This window comes from Orycteropus afer, unplaced genomic scaffold (assembly GCF_000298275.1).
Source record: "Orycteropus afer afer isolate SDZICR_OR568_19922 unplaced genomic scaffold, OryAfe1.0 scaffold00323, whole genome shotgun sequence".
Taxonomy (NCBI): Eukaryota; Metazoa; Chordata; class Mammalia; order Tubulidentata; family Orycteropodidae; genus Orycteropus; species Orycteropus afer.
Genome location: NW_006921910.1, coordinates 742,136 through 757,960, shown reverse-complemented (window position 1 = coordinate 757,960; position 15,825 = coordinate 742,136). Strand labels below are relative to the sequence as shown.

Below are 15,825 nucleotides of genomic sequence, written 5' to 3'. Positions count from 1 at the left end.
TGGTGGCTCTCTGAAGATAGGGGTGGGAGTTGGAAGCCAGGCTTTGAGGAGTTGTTTTGACAAGTGAAGGTTTGGGCCGGAAAGCAGGCTGGCCCTGGGCGCTTCCTGGAGCACACGCAGCATGCACACATGCTCATGCACATGCTCGGCTATTGGCCCAGCTGAGGAGTCTGGTCGCCCCCGGTGGTGAAGCCCTGCCCTGTGACCTGGGTTTCAGATAAGGGCAGGTGGGTGCAGTTGGCAGGGACCTACGGGCACTCTAAGGCACCACACGGGGGCTCTGGACACTCCTCACCTCTGTGTGTGCACATGTGTGCATGCACCCACAAACTTCTCTGTGACTCTCTCTGTCAGTGTGAATTTGTATTTGTGAATCACTGTGTATGTATGTAAAAGTCAGGGTGTAAACATGGGGTGGGCTGTGTACATCAGTGACTATCTTAAAAGGTCTGCGGGGCCCATGTGACCCTAAGGAAGCACTCTGAGGTGGGGGATTGTGTCCCTTTTTGTCACCTCTGTATCCTTGGCTCAGGAGAGCTATTTATTGGGTGAGTGACTGAAACAACCACAAATGTTAATGTGTGTATTGTATATGTGGGAGGGACTGCAAATGCCTTGGTGTCAAGCACAGCTGTGTGAGTGTCACTCTGGGTGTGTTAGGTGTGGCTTCCACCCACAGAGATAAAGGCTATGCACCACACAAAGACCCTGTGTTCCAGGGAGTGAGTAGGGGCTGAGACCAAGTCCCAAATTCCCACAAAATTGCTGGAGGGAAGTCCCTGGTGGATGAGAAATTGGGAAGGAGGGATGGCTCTAGCCATGAGGGAAAAGGAACTATTTTGCAAGACTTCCTGGAGGAGCAAAGCCTCAAGAAGGCCCCTTCATGCCCCAGAGCCCCCACGTTCTCTGGCCCCAGAGCCAGTGCTGAGCTCAGCAAGGGCCTTAGGGAGGTGAGGAAGTTGCCCTTCGTAGCTCTGAAGAAAGAACATACCAGGCAGAGAGAACAGCCAGTCAGTCCAAGGATCCACATGCCTCCACTGACTTCCCAACACCGTCTATGGTGGTTAAAAAAAAAAAAAAAAAATTATTGCTGTTGAGTCAATTCTAACTCATAGCAACCCTGTAATACAGAGTAGAACTGTCCCATAGGGTTTCCAAGGTTGTAAATCTTTAGAGAAGCAGACTGCCACATCTTCCTCCTGTGGAGTGGCTGGTGGGTTCAAACCGCCAACCCTTTGGTTAGCAGCCAAGCACTTAACCACTGCACCACCACGGCTCCTACCCTCTGTGGTAGGGGCAATTATTTCTCATTTTCTTAATTAAAACACTGAGGCTCAGGGAGCTTGAATGAGTTGCCCAAAGATGCACAGCCAGGAAGCAGAAGGACGAGGTCTTAGACTCAAGCTAACAAAGCCCATGCTGGTACTGTGCCCTCACCTGTGCCCATGGTGAATGAGCCAGCCATGAGGCATGCCCTGAGGCCTCCAGGCACATTGTCCTGGAGAGATGGGAGGCTCTGCGGGTCTATGCCAAGGAGGGAGAACTGGCCAGGGCATCAGTTCTGTCCCAACTCAAACCTGGGCAGCCTGCCAGGCTCGTGGCAGCTGCAGCTTGTGAGAACACATGTGCCCCCTCCCTGAGGCCTGGACTTCTCAGCGAATGGCCAGGTGAGCCTGTTGGGAAGCCCCGGCCCCATTGCTCTGTTCAGCCTCCCAAACCCACTCTTCTTGCCCCTCCCCACCCCCAGAGAGTATTGCAAGGACTTGAACGCCTCTGACAACAACACTGAGTTCCTGAAAAACTTCATTGAGCTCATGGAGAAGGTGACTCCAGACTCTAAGCAGTGTGAGTGCTGGCAGGGCAGCCAGGTCTAGGCAGTGCTCCAGCAGGATGGGGCAGCCCAGAGGAAACTGGGGGTGGGACAGCTGTGGAAATATGCAGACTTGAGCTGAGGCCAGTGCCTGGGCCAGGTCTTGGGAAAGGTTCCTATTGGAGCCTTGGGCAGGGGTAGGTGGGAAGGGGAAAGTTGGGAAGGGTGGGCAGAGGGCCAAAAGAAGATGCCCCTCTATCCCTGCCCTCAAATTCCAGGCAACAACTTCCTTCTGCACAACCTGATCTTGGACACGGGCATCACACAGCAGCTGGTGGAGCGTGTATGGCGGGACCAGGACCTCAACACGTAGGCACCACCTGGCCTGTGGGGGCAGGAGACTGGGGTGGGCCTGGAGGCCCTGGCCCTGCTTGGGGTAAGATAGGCCTGTGACCCTACCTCCCTGCTGCCTCCAGGTACAGCCTGCTTGCCGTGTTTGCTGCTACTGATGGGGGCATCACCCGCGTCTTCCCCAACAAGTAAGTGACCTGCCCAATGCCCTGCCCCTGTCCTGTTGCCCAGAGGTCTCTCTGCCCCTGCTGAGACCACTGTTCCCTGTTGGGCTAGGCCCAAGCCACCCCTTGCCCACCAACTGCTGCCTTTCTGAATGCTCCAGGGCAGCTGAAGACTGGACAGAAAATCCTGAGCCCTTCAATGCCAGCTTCTACCGCCGCAGCCTCGACAACCACGGCTATGTCTTCAAGCCTCCACACCAGGACAGTAAGTATCTACTCAGGGTGCCCAGCAGCAGGTGGAAAGCCTCGCCTTGCCTGTCTATTCAGCCAGGGCTGGACTGTGCTGTCTCAGGCCTCTCTCGAACATGAGGTTGGCCAAGACTGGAGCAGACATGGAGAGAGGACTGGGTTGCTCCTGCCTTTGTTGAGCACTCTCTGTGCCAAATACTCTAGACGCTTAGGCTGGAACTAGCCCTGGGTTTGGGTCCTGGGCCCACAGTACCCAGCAGAGTGGTCAATGGCCACCAACCTTTGCTCCTGATGGCCCCACCCCATCTTCTTGCCAGCTCTGTTAAGGCCACTGGAGCTGGAGAATGACACTGTTGGTGTTCTGGTCAGCACAGCTGTGGAGCTCAGCCTGGGCGGGCGCACACTGAGGCCAGCAGGTGAATGCCTAGGGTAGAGGTAGGAGGATGGGCAATGGGTAGGGTCCTGCCCAGGCAGGCAGGCACTGATGGGCCCTTGCTCTCTGCAGTGGTGGGCGTCAAGCTGGACCTGGAGGCCTGGGCTGAGAAGTTCAAGGTGCTAGCCAGCAATCGCACCCACCAGGACCAGCCTCAGAAGGTACCTGGGCAGGAGGCAGGAGGCCCAACAATGACCTTCCTGAATCCCTGTGAACCCCTACAAGCCTCCCACCCAGAGTCTCACCAGCACCTACAAAGAGGCAGGGGTTGTTAAAGATGGCCTAGAGAACCAGATGTATGAGGGGTGATGGGAGGATGGAGGGAGAACTGGTGGTCACCTTACAGCTCTCACTCTCTGCCCAGCAGTGCGGCCCCAGCAGCCACTGTGAGATGGACTGTGAAGTTAACAATGAGGTGCGTGCATATACCCTGAACCTGCCCTAATCTACGCTTACCTACTCCCAACTTCTGAGTCCCGACACTGACTCCTAGCCCATTCCTCAGCCTGTGAGTCTCAACTGACTTCATAGCCTTACCAGGGCTAGGAGTAGTGGCGGCAACCCCTCTCTGAATCACTGGACTGCCAGGGCTTGGGAAGGAGGATCTGGGGCCCAGCTCCTCTCCAACCTCCTCCCTTTCCCCACCTCTCAGGACCTGCTCTGTGTTCTCATTGATGATGGGGGATTTCTCGTGCTTTCAAACCAGAACCATCAGTGGGACCAGGTGAGAAGCAGGAAAAGGGTGGAAGGAGGGGAGCAAGGTTTGAACCTTCTGGGGGTGTGGCACTGCCAGCCCTGTGCCCACAACCTCTTCTTGGCATCCCCAGGTAGGCAGGTTCTTCAGTGAAGTGGATGCCAACCTGATGCTGGCACTCTACAATAACTCCTTCTACACACGCAAGGAGTCCTTTGACTATCAGGCCGCCTGTGCACTGCAGCCCCCTGGGAACCTGGGTGCCGCGCCCCGGGGTGTCTTTGTGGTGAGCCTCCAGCGATGACTGGTCTGGAGATGGGGGTCTGGGAGACCTGCCTACAGATTACCCCCACCTCTGACTCAGATCTGAGAGGGCTGGGGGTGACTTGGGATGAGGAACAGCAGTAGCAGCCTACAACTCTCTCTCCACTGCAGCCCACCATTGCAGACTTCCTTAACCTGGCCTGGTGGACCTCAGCTGCAGCATGGTGAGTCCTGGGGGCGATAGAGAGGGTGCGCCCTGGCCAGAACGGATAGGATACTGGCTTCCACTGACCATCTCCACTCCGTGCCCTCCAGGTCTTTGTTCCAGCAGCTTCTCTATGGCCTCATCTACCACAGCTGGTTCCAGGCAGGTACGTAGGATTTTGGAGACCCCTCCCCAACACCCTCCGTCTCCCCCTCCTCCATTCTAAGTAGACACCGACCCCAAAGGGAGTACCGGGCTTAAGGCTGAATGAGGCTGAGGCCCAAGACCGCGCCAACGTCTGTGGGCGGGGCTGAGGCGCTCTGGGCCCCCGCAGACCCGGCGGAGGCAGAGGGGAGCCCTGAGGCGAGGGAGAGCAGCTGCGTCATGAAACAGACCCAGTACTACTTCGGCTCGGTGAACGCCTCCTACAACGCCATCATCGACTGTGGAAACTGTTCCAGGTGCACTGGGGGACCGGCGGGGCGGGGAACACCGGGGCCAATGGGTGGCGCTAGACGTTCCAGAAGGCCAGAAGGAGGAGGCGGAGCCTGCGGGGGTAAGAGGCTGGGAATTGGCCGAGGCTGCAAATGGAGAGGCGGGACTCTCTGCTATCCTCCAGGCTGTTCCACGCGCAAAGACTGACCAACACCAACCTTCTCTTCGTGGTGGCGGAGAAGCCGCTATGCAGCCAGTGTGAAGCTGGCCGACTGCTACAGAAGGAGACACACTGTATCCTGCCCCTGCCCCACCCCCTCCTGCGCCCCTTCTACCCTGCCTGTCTCCTCTGTGCCACCGCGGCCTCCTTGACTCCCCACCCATGCCCAGCGGATGGCCCGGAGCAGTGTGAGTTGGTGCAGAGACCGCGATACCGGAGAGGCCCGCACATCTGCTTTGACTACAACGCGACGGTGAGGAGAAGGGGCCGCAGGCTAGACATTCCGCTTCCCTCCCCAGGTGCGGCCCTGCGACCTCTCCCGTCCTGCGTCCTCTCCTCCCCCGGGCCGATCAGTTCCCTGGTTCTCCCTACAGGAAGATACCTCAGACTGTGGCCGCGGAGCCTCCTTTCCCCCGTCGCTGAGCGTTCTGGTCTCCCTGCAGCTACTGCTCCTCCTGGGCTTGCCACCTCGGCCACAGCCCCAAGTTCACGTCCACGCCTCGCGTCGCCTCTAAGCGTCCCTACCCTCGGGCCTCCCAGTCTCTACCCCGCCCTCCTGCTCCATACTCCCGCCTTAGAGCCTCGCCTCCTCCCTCACTGAAGGACCTGAGTGCACCAGGCCCTGAAAGTACGCCTTGGGGTGGGGGTCCCAAAGGAGGAAGCTGCAAGTCTTTGGCCCCCAAGCCACATCTCACTGCTGAACTGTCACAGTGTCCTTAGACCCTTCATTCCCACTAGATTGACCCACCCCAGAAGGCTGGGACAGAGAAATCACACATACTGGTGCAAACCAGGCCTCCACTGCCCATAAGGCCCTAGCGCTCCCTCTATGTTGGGAACCTACCCTTGCCCCCACTGAACTTATCTAACTTGGCCCTGCTGGCTCATCTTGGCCCAGACCTGGTTTCGTGAGAATAACGAGGAAGGTGAGATGGGCACTTGGAGGCCAGTATGTCCCAGGTCTCTGAGGAGGGTGTGTGAGAGAGAGGCTGCGATGGAGTTTGGCAGGAGAGAGGTTCTGGGGAAACCCCTTAAGCGCTCCTGCCCCTCTCAGGCCTGCAGCCACCTCCCCTTTCCCAAGCCCTTCAGGGGTCAGGACAGACACTGGTTCAGCCACAAGCCCAGTGCCTGAAAGGCAGAAACTGGACTCACACTAGACAGACCCCAATATGCGTGCGTGAACACGCGCGCGCACACACACACACACACACACACACACACGATGGGGTGGGGACAGGGCTCACAAAGCCTTACACAGGATGAGGGGTTGGTGGGAGGGTTAGCACCTCATGCTCCATCTCCTGCTCACCACCTTCCTCTAATCTGAGCTGCAGCCCAGCTGAGATCCTCCCATCTCTTAAGTTGAATGTCAAATAGTGCCAAATGCCAGGGCAAGAGCAGAGACTCCTCTGTCTTATCTCTGGCTGCCAGTGTCCCCCCAAGTGCCCCTCACCCTGCCAGGTGCTCATTGTAACCATTTCTCACTAGTGTCGGGCCCCCACTGGGTCCACATGCCACTGCCTGCACCCCTCAGCAGAGGAACCCCCCACAGGACATTGCCCTTTGCCTTAGCAGGGGTGACTTGGTCTCTCCTGGCTGGGCCATCCCACCCTCAATCCAGCCCTTACACTCAGGCCTTCGCCCAATCCCTGTCCCATTCCCACTCACACACACACACACACACACACTCTGCCCCCAGGAGGCCAAACTGCCCCTCCCCTGCTAAATACACACTTGCACACACATACTGCACACACGGAAGCTGGGCCCAGGCACATCTCTTCACACTATTCATTTTGGTCATTTCCCCAAAAGGCATCCCAGTTTGGGGGTCAGTGAGGGACTGAGGGCAGGGGGATATGGCCATGGGGCTCAGATGGACTGGGAGGAGGGGGGGAGGGTGATGCATTAATTAATGGCTCCGTTAATTAATGTCATGTTGCTTGTCGCTTTCTCAGTGTGTGTGTATGGTCCATGCCCGCTGCTGGTGTCAGGGTGGGTACCCATGCCGTGCACCCAGCCTGGTTGCCAGCCGTGTCCTGCGGGGGCGTGTGTGTAACTGTAGTGTAGTCAGGTGCTCAATGGAGAACATAAAAATAAAAAAGAAACATATACAGAAAAATAAATATATATTTTAAGTTTAAAAGCAGACAAAACAATCCCATCAGATAGCTGTCCAACCCCTAGCTGGGTCTGATCCTTCTCATAGCCCACCCGACCTGGCTGCCCACTCACCTCGGGCTTGGAGGATCTGTGGGGTCTGGGGGACCATTTCCTTTTCTCTGCCCTTTTTTTTTTTTTTTTTTGGCTCTATTTTGTACAGATAAGTCAGAAAAACAACAGCGACAAAAAAGACAAGAAACTTTGTAAAATATCGTGTGTGTGATTCCTTGTAAAATATTTTCAAATGGTTTATTACAGAAGATCAGTTATTAAATAATGTTCATATTTTCACTTCAAACAGTTCCCATCCATTGTGTCTGCCCAATATTAGGGATGCGTTGCAATGACGACAGGTGGTCTTGATCTCAGAGTCCCATCTACTACTCACCTGGGCATGAATGCCACTGTAATTAATCCAGGCCCCAGGTGGGCATGGGACAAAATTCTTAAAAAAAAAAAGAAAAAAAAGCCTCCCAGAGGCTCAGGACCGGATCTCTGGAAGGAGGAAGACAGAGATGAAATGCAGGTTTGAAGAAGAGAGTTTGTAGGAGATTGGGGTCTGGCCCACCCACAACTACAGCTGCAGCCACCTCTGGCCCAGGGAAGGCCCAGGCCTGGACCTGTCTCATGGCTACCATTGTGCCCAGTAGAGCCCAACTCCCAGTCAGTATTGCAAAATCTTCTTGGGCTTCACTATTCAGGGCCAAATGTGCCTATGCCCTGGTTCATTTTAAACCTAACCCTCTTAATAACCAGTCCTTGTCGTTGTGGAAAGAGCTCTGGTGGCACAGTGCCTAAGGTACTTTACTGCTAACCAGAAACTTGGTAGTTCAAACCCATCAGGCACTCTGCAAAAGGAAGATGAGGCAATCTCCTTCCGTAAAGATTTACTGCTTTGGAAATCCAATGGGGATCACTATGAGTCAGAATCAACTCAATAACCGTTGGGTTTTGGTTTTTGTTTTACTCATTGTGTCCTTTGCATTCTTTTCAAGGGGAGAGAATTATAACCACCAGGGCTGAGGTTTCCCTCTGTCTCTAGTTCCCTTCCTACAATACATTCGGTGCAGGGGACGCTGCTCATTCCACAGTTACCCCCCAGGCCTTTGGCCTTCCAGCTGAGCGCTCACCACCACCTTGTTGTTGTTAGCTGCCTGCCACTGGGTCAGCCCTGACTCAGGGCGATCCTGTGTGTAGCAGGGTAGGACTGTGCTCCAGAGTTTTCAGTGGCTTATTGTTTGGAAGTAGATCACCAGCCCTTTTTCCAAGCCACCTTAGTGGTAGGTATTTCCCCAATCTGCAGATGAGAGAACTGAGACTTTAGAGGAGAAATCCATTCTCCCGAGGTGGGTAGGGTAAGAAATCAACAAGTGTTTCAGAGAGGAGTTGGCCGTTGGGAGAAGGACGTTCGATACTAATAAATGGAAGGCATTTCAGGCCTCTGCAAAGGCATGGAGCTTTCCTCACTTCCCTGTAGGCAACCCCCAAGACAGCCTCCATGACCCCCAACAGCAGTCCTAGAGTAGAACTGCTAGATAAATACAGAACATCAAGTCAAATTTGATGTTTGGATCGACAATAATTTTTTTAGTATAAGTGTAATATGGTAGAAGTAGAGGTCCTCATCTAACTTCATGGAGTGGGGAGGAAAATCACTACCACCATCCCCCCAAAGCTGGTAACTCCACCTTCCAACCTTTTTACCAATTCTAACACCAGCCATTCCTCCCACAGTACTCACTCCTCTGCTGGGCTTGATAATTGGTTGTAATGGTGACCCAGAACTCACAGACCATACTCATCATTATGGGATTTATGAGGGAAGTAACAGGTTACAATTCAGGATCAGGATCAATTTAGAAATAACAGGAACAACTCATGATACAGTTCTTTGATCAGGAGAGCTTATTCTTGGCAACACCCACAGGCAGTTCCCGCTCAGGCCTGACCTTTGCCCTGCTCAGGCAAGTGTTCTTGCTCACCAATAAGTGCCTGGAAGTACCCCACTTTGCCAGGAAGCCTCCTGCCTGAAGACACTCAGCTCTCTGGCTCCATGGGTCAGTGAAACCAGTGCAGCCACTTGCCAGTCCCACGCTGCTACCTTTTAGTGCTGCTGCCACCTCCAATGTTACCACTGTCCAGTGTTATTACAGCTGTCTCCTGGGTCTAGAGAGTTCTCAGTACAGGGACCATAAGTCCAAAGGACACACTCTGCTCCCAGCTGCTCTTCTTGATGGTAGTGAGGTCCCCCATCAACCTCTGGGACTGTTTCTTTTTAAGCCTAGTGGGATGGCAAAACTGACCAATCCCCTTGGTGGGTCACAAGCACCTTATTTGCATAGTCCCAGCCAATAATTTAATGGGAGTTACAAGACCATGGCTAGAAAGTGATATAAAAGCAAGTCATTGCATCTCAATAAGTAGATTTCAAATAGAGAGCCTTGGTGGTACAATAGTTAAGCACTCAGCTGCTAAAAGACTGGCAGTTCAAACCCACCCAGTGGCTCTGAGGGAGAAATACCTGGTGATCTGCTTCTGTAAATATTACAGCCTAGAAAATTCTATGAGTCAGTTCTACTCTTGTCACTTTGGGTTGCTATGAGTAGAAGAAAACTGTCTTGCTGGCACCCAACAACATATTTCAACTATTCCATGGGCCATACTTATACTAAAAATTTGGGGATATGCATATACTAAAAAAATACTGTTCATCTGAAATTCAAATTTAACTTGACATCTTGTATTTTGATTTACTAAATCTGGCAAGCCTACTATGGACACCCAGACTTCAGACAAAATAAAAGGTGTCAACACCCTTTATAACCTGGAAGGCTCTGCACATATCAATAGTTGTACTGCAAACAATGGCTGACAAGAGATTCTAAGCTTTATATAAACATTTTGTCATGTAAGTATATGAATTATATGCACGTTTAAAACAAGTTAACTCAGTATACAGAAAATCAGTATGCACACAACACAACCTGCAGTAAGCTACTGGGCGTACCTGGCCCAAGCTTTGTTGGGAGATTTCTCCTCCTCACCAGCAATCATTAGTCTCTGGTGGGGAGGAACTGAAGACAGCTCCTCCTCATTCTTTCAGAGTCGGAGACAGGGGACCTGAGTTCCTGTCCTAGCTCTATCTCAAGTGGAGCCGGGGCAGTACACTCTACTGCATTTTATACCCTTGTTCCATCAAGGTAGGAAGCACCTGTCATTATCTCCATTTTACGGACCAAGAACCCGAGTTTTCAAAAAGTTCAGGAACTTAGCCAAGGTCACAAAGCTATCAAGTGGCAAAACAAGGCTTCCAACTTAGGACAGGCACCATACACCAGACCTCCATGGTTATGGGAATTCACCCACCCTTACACACACCAGGATCATACGCAATCCTCACCCATACTCCTGCCCACAGAGACACCCATTCAGATGTTCATGCACAAATAGAGCCGTTGTGGCTCTTCCTAGGGAACTGACAAATGTGTGGCATTGGGTTTTGCTGCTGGTGTTACCCACTGCTTTCGCGAGATCCACCTGTTCGCTCACCCTCACCTACCTCCCGAGAATCTAAGATAACGGCCCTGAAAACTACAAATTCCGGCACACAGTCTTCTCATCACCAACCGGAGCGTCTGAGCGCATGGCCTCCTGGTCTACTCAGACACACACACACACACACACGCGCGCGCGCGCGCGCGCGCGCGCGCGCGCGCAGTTCCGCTTGTCCCGGGACTCCACTTCCCAGCATGCAGCGGAGCCGGAAGAACAGCGCTCAGCGGGCATCCCGCCTTCGCTAGGGCGCGCAAGCGCAGTACCACTGTTTGTCGGCCCCTGAAAAGGGAGGAGGCACTGTCGAAGTCAAGACCGAGGCCGATCCGGAACTCACTGGACTCAATTCGGGCTCAGAACAAGGCGTCAGTCCCGCGAGCGGACCGATGGCCTCCACCTAGATGGAGGAGACCGAGCCCTGACATCAACGACGGCCGAGTCGGCCTGGCGCAAGGTCCACAGGAAGGGCAGGCAGGCGGGCGTAAGCCGACCAGGGCCTTCCCTCAGGTTCCGGGCAAGGGGCCTAAGCCCCGGCCCCGCAACCAGGTTCGGCTCCGCTCTCGGGATCCGTACCCGACCCGACCGGAAGTGGAGCATTCACCAGGGCCATAGTCCAGTGACTAGGCCGGGGCCGGGCCTCCCGTCGGGGCCGGACTGCAACGAGGCCCCGGGGAGGCCCCTAGCCCACCAGACCTTCCCCCAAAGCCGGCGCCTGCCGCGAAGATGCAGCGCGCCCTACCGGGCGCCCGCCAGCACTTGGGGGCCATCCTGGCCAGCGCCAGCGTGGTAGTGAAGGCCCTGTGCGCGACGGTGCTGTTCCTCTACTTGTTGTCCTTCGCCGTGGATACAGGTTGCCTGGCGGTCACCCCAGGCTACCTCTTTCCTCCCAACTTCTGGATCTGGACCTTGGCCACTCATGGGTTAATGGAACAGCACGTGTGGGACGTGGCCATCAGCTTGGCTACAGTGGTGGTGGCCGGGCGTTTGTTAGAACCTCTCTGGGGGGCCTTGGAGCTGCTTATCTTCTTCTCAGTAGTGAATGTGTCTGTGGGGCTGCTGGGGGCCTTCGCCTATCTCCTCACCTACATGGCTTCCTTCAACTTGGTCTACCTGTTCACCGTCCGCATCCATGGCACCCTGGGCTTCCTAGGTGGTGTCCTGGTGGCGCTCAAGCAAACCATGGGAGACTGCGTGGTGCTGCGAGTGCCCCAGGTGCGCGTTAGCGTGGTGCCCATGCTGCTGCTGGCGCTGCTGCTGCTACTGCGGCTCGCCACACTGCTCCAGAGCCCAGCACTGGCCTCCTACGGCTTTGGGCTGCTCTCCAGTTGGATCTATCTTCGGTTCTACCAGCGCCACAGCCGGGGCCGAGGGGACATGGCCGACCACTTTGCTTTTGCCACCTTCTTCCCCGAGATCCTCCAGCCTGTGGTGGGACTGTTGGCGAACTTGGTGCATGGCCTCCTGGTGAAAATAAAGATATGCCAGAAGACAGTGAAACGCTATGATGTGGGTGCCCCGTCCTCCATCACAATCAGCCTCCCAGGCACAGACCCTCAGGATGCAGAGCGAAGAAGGTACTGTGGAATCCCCCGAAACCTTGTCAAGAGAATATTTATTGGTCAAGTCACCTTCAGTCTGTAGAGATGCAGTCTGTGTGTATGCTGCTGGCCCTGGGACAGATTCAGAAAGGGATAAAGTCCAGTCTTTGGCCTTAAGAAATTCAGCATTTAGGTGTCTGGGTTTCGATAGGTGCTTTCCAACATGAGAGAGTGAAAATAGCTTTTCTCACCACTTAGGCCATTTAACAAGCCTCCAGAAATGCCCAGTTTTCTCTGGTGCTGTGTGAGGGGCTAATGGAGAGCCAGGTAAACATAATCCTGGTCTTCTCTCCATGGCCTTGTCACCAAATCTTGGAATCCCAGACATGCGTCCTGCAGGAGTCAGAGATAACCTGTTGGTCCCTTCTTCCCTGTGTGGGAAGGACAGGCAAGGAGTTTTGGGGTCCATAAGAGGCTGTTTGGGCCACTCTGATTTCCAAATTTCCTGGGCCTCAACTCAGATTTTGTGCTTCTCTGCAACCTATTTATTGCAAGAGGAGCTTAGAGTACTACCTCCTCTGGCAGACGTGTGTCACCAACCGCAAGGGATGGGGGACCACATGACCCACCAGGGAATAGAGGATGACCCTTTTGTTATCTGTAGACCAAGCTGTCCACACCATCAGGAGTCCAGCCGAATTGTTGGCCAGGGCACGACAGATCTGTTTTAATATCGCTCTGACTCTCCCAGCTGTGTGGACTCACCAGAGCAGCCACAGGTCCACAGCTCTATTTCTACCATCATTCTTGAGTTTTTTGAAGCAATTATTTGTGGTGGTGGTGGTGTTATGTGCTGTCAAGTCGGACCTGACTCATAGCGACCCCTCCTTGGGTTTCCAAGGCAGTATCACTACAGAAGTAGATTGCCCCATCTTCTTTCTGAGGAGTGGCTGGTGGGTTTGAAGCACCAGCCTTCTGGTTAACAGTCAGGTGCCTTAGGCACTATGCTACCAGAGCTCCCAGGCAGTTACTTAGGCAGTAAAATCTGAGGCGGGTTCTGTTCCAATTTGCTGCATTTGTCAAAGGCTCCTGCTGCTTCTGCTCACCTGTAAAATGGGTTCTCGGCAGGAATTCTTGAATTCAGCTGAACAGGTATCCCTGGCTTACTTTTCACTGGGGAGAGGGGCTATGGAGTTGAGCGTGGGAAACATCCCTTTCTTGAATAAGTTTTTAGGTTGGGTGAAAGAGTGACATAAGGCCACAGATGACTGTGGTCCAGGGTGGTGGGTGTTGAAAAGTACACAGCATGCTGCAGGACATAATTTTGGGCCCTACAGCTTGTCTCTACAGCTGATGAGTCCTAAAGACAGAATAATGTCTTAACCTTGTCACATGGTAGAAGTGGGGGAAGGCTGGGGCTGGTAAGAACTAAGCTGCCATCTGAGTTCTTCAGATGAGGCTAGACCTTAGTGGGGACTCCTCTACCAGTGAGACCAGTAGCTAAACTTTCCAAAAACCTCTGCCTTGGCCCCAAGAAAATGGACAGAGGGAGGCAGGTTGCAAAGAGGGGGCCGAGTAAAGGTGGCAACTTCTCGGTATAACCTTGTGGTCGTGAGCTCACACAGTGGGTGGGAGTCTGCTCCTCCAACCAGCTTGACATCTGACTGCATGCCACCTCCAGACCCAAAGGGCTACTAGCAGAGAGTTCCTGTGTGTCTCTTTGACTCTTGTGAGGAAGTGACTGCCCTGCCACCACTTCTGCTTTGGTGAGCTTTAGACAGATCTAGCGAGTGCTGCTCTGGGTTGGGGGCCTGGGTAGCAGCAGGGAAGAACTCTCCTGTCTGTGCCAACTTGCTGTGTGCCAGGTTAGAGGACAGGGTAGAAGCATGCCAGGGCCTTTTGTGCCGATGCCCTTTTTTGCCTCTCCTATCACATTCCCTGCCATGGTGAAGATTGTGTTCTCTGCTGAATCCCAAAAAGACAATGCAGACATCCCCTACACTGATGGTACAGAGTGTCTGGGGCATCAGGGGTTCCCAGTGGCCACTGTTGGAAGTATTACCTGGCAGCATGGACACGCCAGCTTGCGATTCTCCCTAGCTCATGCGTATACTTTTTTCTAGTAAATTTTCCCACCTCCTCCAAAGCGGGCCCTGCGAATCTGCCCTATGGAACATGTAGGCGCTGGCCTGTGCCCTACCAGTGTGGGCTGTTTCTCCTTCCTTTCTTCCTGCAAGGGTCAGGACCCTGCTCTAACACAGGCCCTGATAGTTTTGGGAATTCTTCTGGAAAGATATTAGAGTCAATTAGGAGGGATGGGCTGGCCCAAGGAAGCTGAGATCCAAAACAGGGGCCTCAGTTCCAGCCCCACAGATAGTTGCCAGGAGGCTCAGGACACTACTGACCTAGAGGAGAGAATAACCCTCTCCTTGGATGGGATGAGGGAGCTCTGGTGGCGTAGTGCCTAAGGCACTTGACTGCTGACCAGAAGGCTGGCAGTTCAAACCCACCAGCCACTCCTTGGAAGGAAGGTTGGGCAATCTGCTTCTGTAGTGATACTGCTTCGGAAAAGGAAGGGTTGCTACGAGTCGGATGCGACTCAACGGCAGTGCGTTTTAGTGTGTTGGAAGTGATAACATTGCCCAGACAGAAGCTCACCTCTCCAGGGACTTACCCTTCTATGCATTCACCCTGAGGCACCAGTTTCACATACCTGTAAGTATTCTATTCAGACCCGCTCCATTTATAGAAGGCAGACTCAAAAGCCTTTGGGTCCTAATTGTGATGGGAGAGTGTGGCCCAATCTAATTCCTAGGGATGCTTGGGCCCTGCAATGGGGAAGGGTCACATACAGGATTCTGGGGGAGAAGCCTTGGGTGGGGGAGCCAAGCCCAAACCAAGAGTGACATGTCTTCTTTCTTCTGGCCCCAGGCAACTGGCCCTGAAGGCCCTCAATGAGCGGCTGAAGAGAGTGGAGGACCAGTCTGTCTGGCCCAGTATGGACGACGATGAAGAGGAGGCCAGAGCCAAGGCAGACAGCCCCATGCCATCAGACAAGGCTCCCATATCCCCAGGGAAGGAGGCTGCCCCAGAATCCAGCCTAATCACCTTCGAGGCAATGACCCCAAATCTGTAACTCCAAACCACCCCGAGAGCAGCACTTCCTCTCCCAAGCCCCCCTCACCACCCTCTCAGCTATCCCAGGGCACCAGCTGCTCTGAGGGGAGGGAAGAAGGTCTGCTGGAGGTTTCCACAGCCTTCTGCTGTTTCTCACCAACACTACCCAGGCCTCTTGCTACCTGGTTTCAACTCCAGACAACCACTATGCCAGGCATGGGGCCTCTAAGGCATCAGGAAGCCCAGGCCCCATCTGAGGGAAGACTGTGCCTCAGCAGACAGCCCCAAGCGGGTGCAAGGACATTGGTGCCACAGTTCTTGAGCTGGCCCTCATGCCTAAAACTGGTTGCTAAGAGCCCTGAGCCAAGGCAAAAAAAATGCCAAAAATATTCTAGGGGCACAGCCAGTACAGAAGCCAGCACAGAGCTGCACATCCCTGCCTATCCCCAGAAAGACTGTGTTCATGTCAGGATTTGTTTCCTTCTGCTGTGGCCGTGGCTACTGCTGGGCTGGGACAGCCACAGCTCCCAGGTATTTTCTACAGGACCACTTGAGTGAGCAGCCCAGCCCAGCCTCGCAGTATCAATAAAACAGTTCTTTGAAATGTGGCTCTTGGCCTCTGTCAAACCA

The 15,825-nt window shown here is 54.0% G+C and overlaps 2 protein-coding genes across 2 annotated transcripts in view; both read left to right on the top strand.

Annotated features, from left to right (window-relative positions):
• CACNA2D2 (calcium voltage-gated channel auxiliary subunit alpha2delta 2) overlaps positions 1-5,340 on the top strand; it is a 159,399-nt gene extending 154,059 nt beyond the window's left edge. The window contains exons 25-39 of the mRNA XM_007952009.1: positions 1,748-1,845; positions 2,089-2,179; positions 2,287-2,349; positions 2,487-2,590; positions 2,892-2,990; positions 3,080-3,168; positions 3,375-3,422; positions 3,660-3,731; positions 3,835-3,987; positions 4,137-4,189; positions 4,281-4,336; positions 4,505-4,631; positions 4,790-4,899; positions 4,996-5,078; positions 5,200-5,340. Of these exons, the coding sequence (XP_007950200.1) occupies positions 1,748-1,845; positions 2,089-2,179; positions 2,287-2,349; positions 2,487-2,590; positions 2,892-2,990; positions 3,080-3,168; positions 3,375-3,422; positions 3,660-3,731; positions 3,835-3,987; positions 4,137-4,189; positions 4,281-4,336; positions 4,505-4,631; positions 4,790-4,899; positions 4,996-5,078; positions 5,200-5,340 (1,387 nt within the window). The remainder of the gene's footprint in view (positions 1-1,747; positions 1,846-2,088; positions 2,180-2,286; positions 2,350-2,486; positions 2,591-2,891; positions 2,991-3,079; positions 3,169-3,374; positions 3,423-3,659; positions 3,732-3,834; positions 3,988-4,136; positions 4,190-4,280; positions 4,337-4,504; positions 4,632-4,789; positions 4,900-4,995; positions 5,079-5,199) is intronic.
• A 5,923-nt stretch (positions 5,341-11,263) lies between these two features.
• TMEM115 (transmembrane protein 115) lies at positions 11,264-15,214 on the top strand. The gene is made up of 2 exons (XM_007952007.2): positions 11,264-12,114; positions 15,010-15,214. Exons 1-2 carry the CDS (start codon positions 11,264-11,266, stop codon positions 15,212-15,214), a joined length of 1,056 nt encoding a protein of 351 aa, XP_007950198.1.
• The last annotated feature ends 611 nt before the right edge of the window (positions 15,215-15,825 follow it).

Coding starts and splice junctions, on each gene's coding strand:
- TMEM115 (XM_007952007.2), top strand. CDS start 11,264: ATGCAGCGCGCCCTACCGGGCGCCCGCCAGCACTTGGGGGCCATCCTG. Junction 12,115..15,009: donor CAGGATGCAGAGCGAAGAAG/GTACTGTGGAAT, acceptor TTCTGGCCCCAG/GCAACTGGCCCTGAAGGCCC.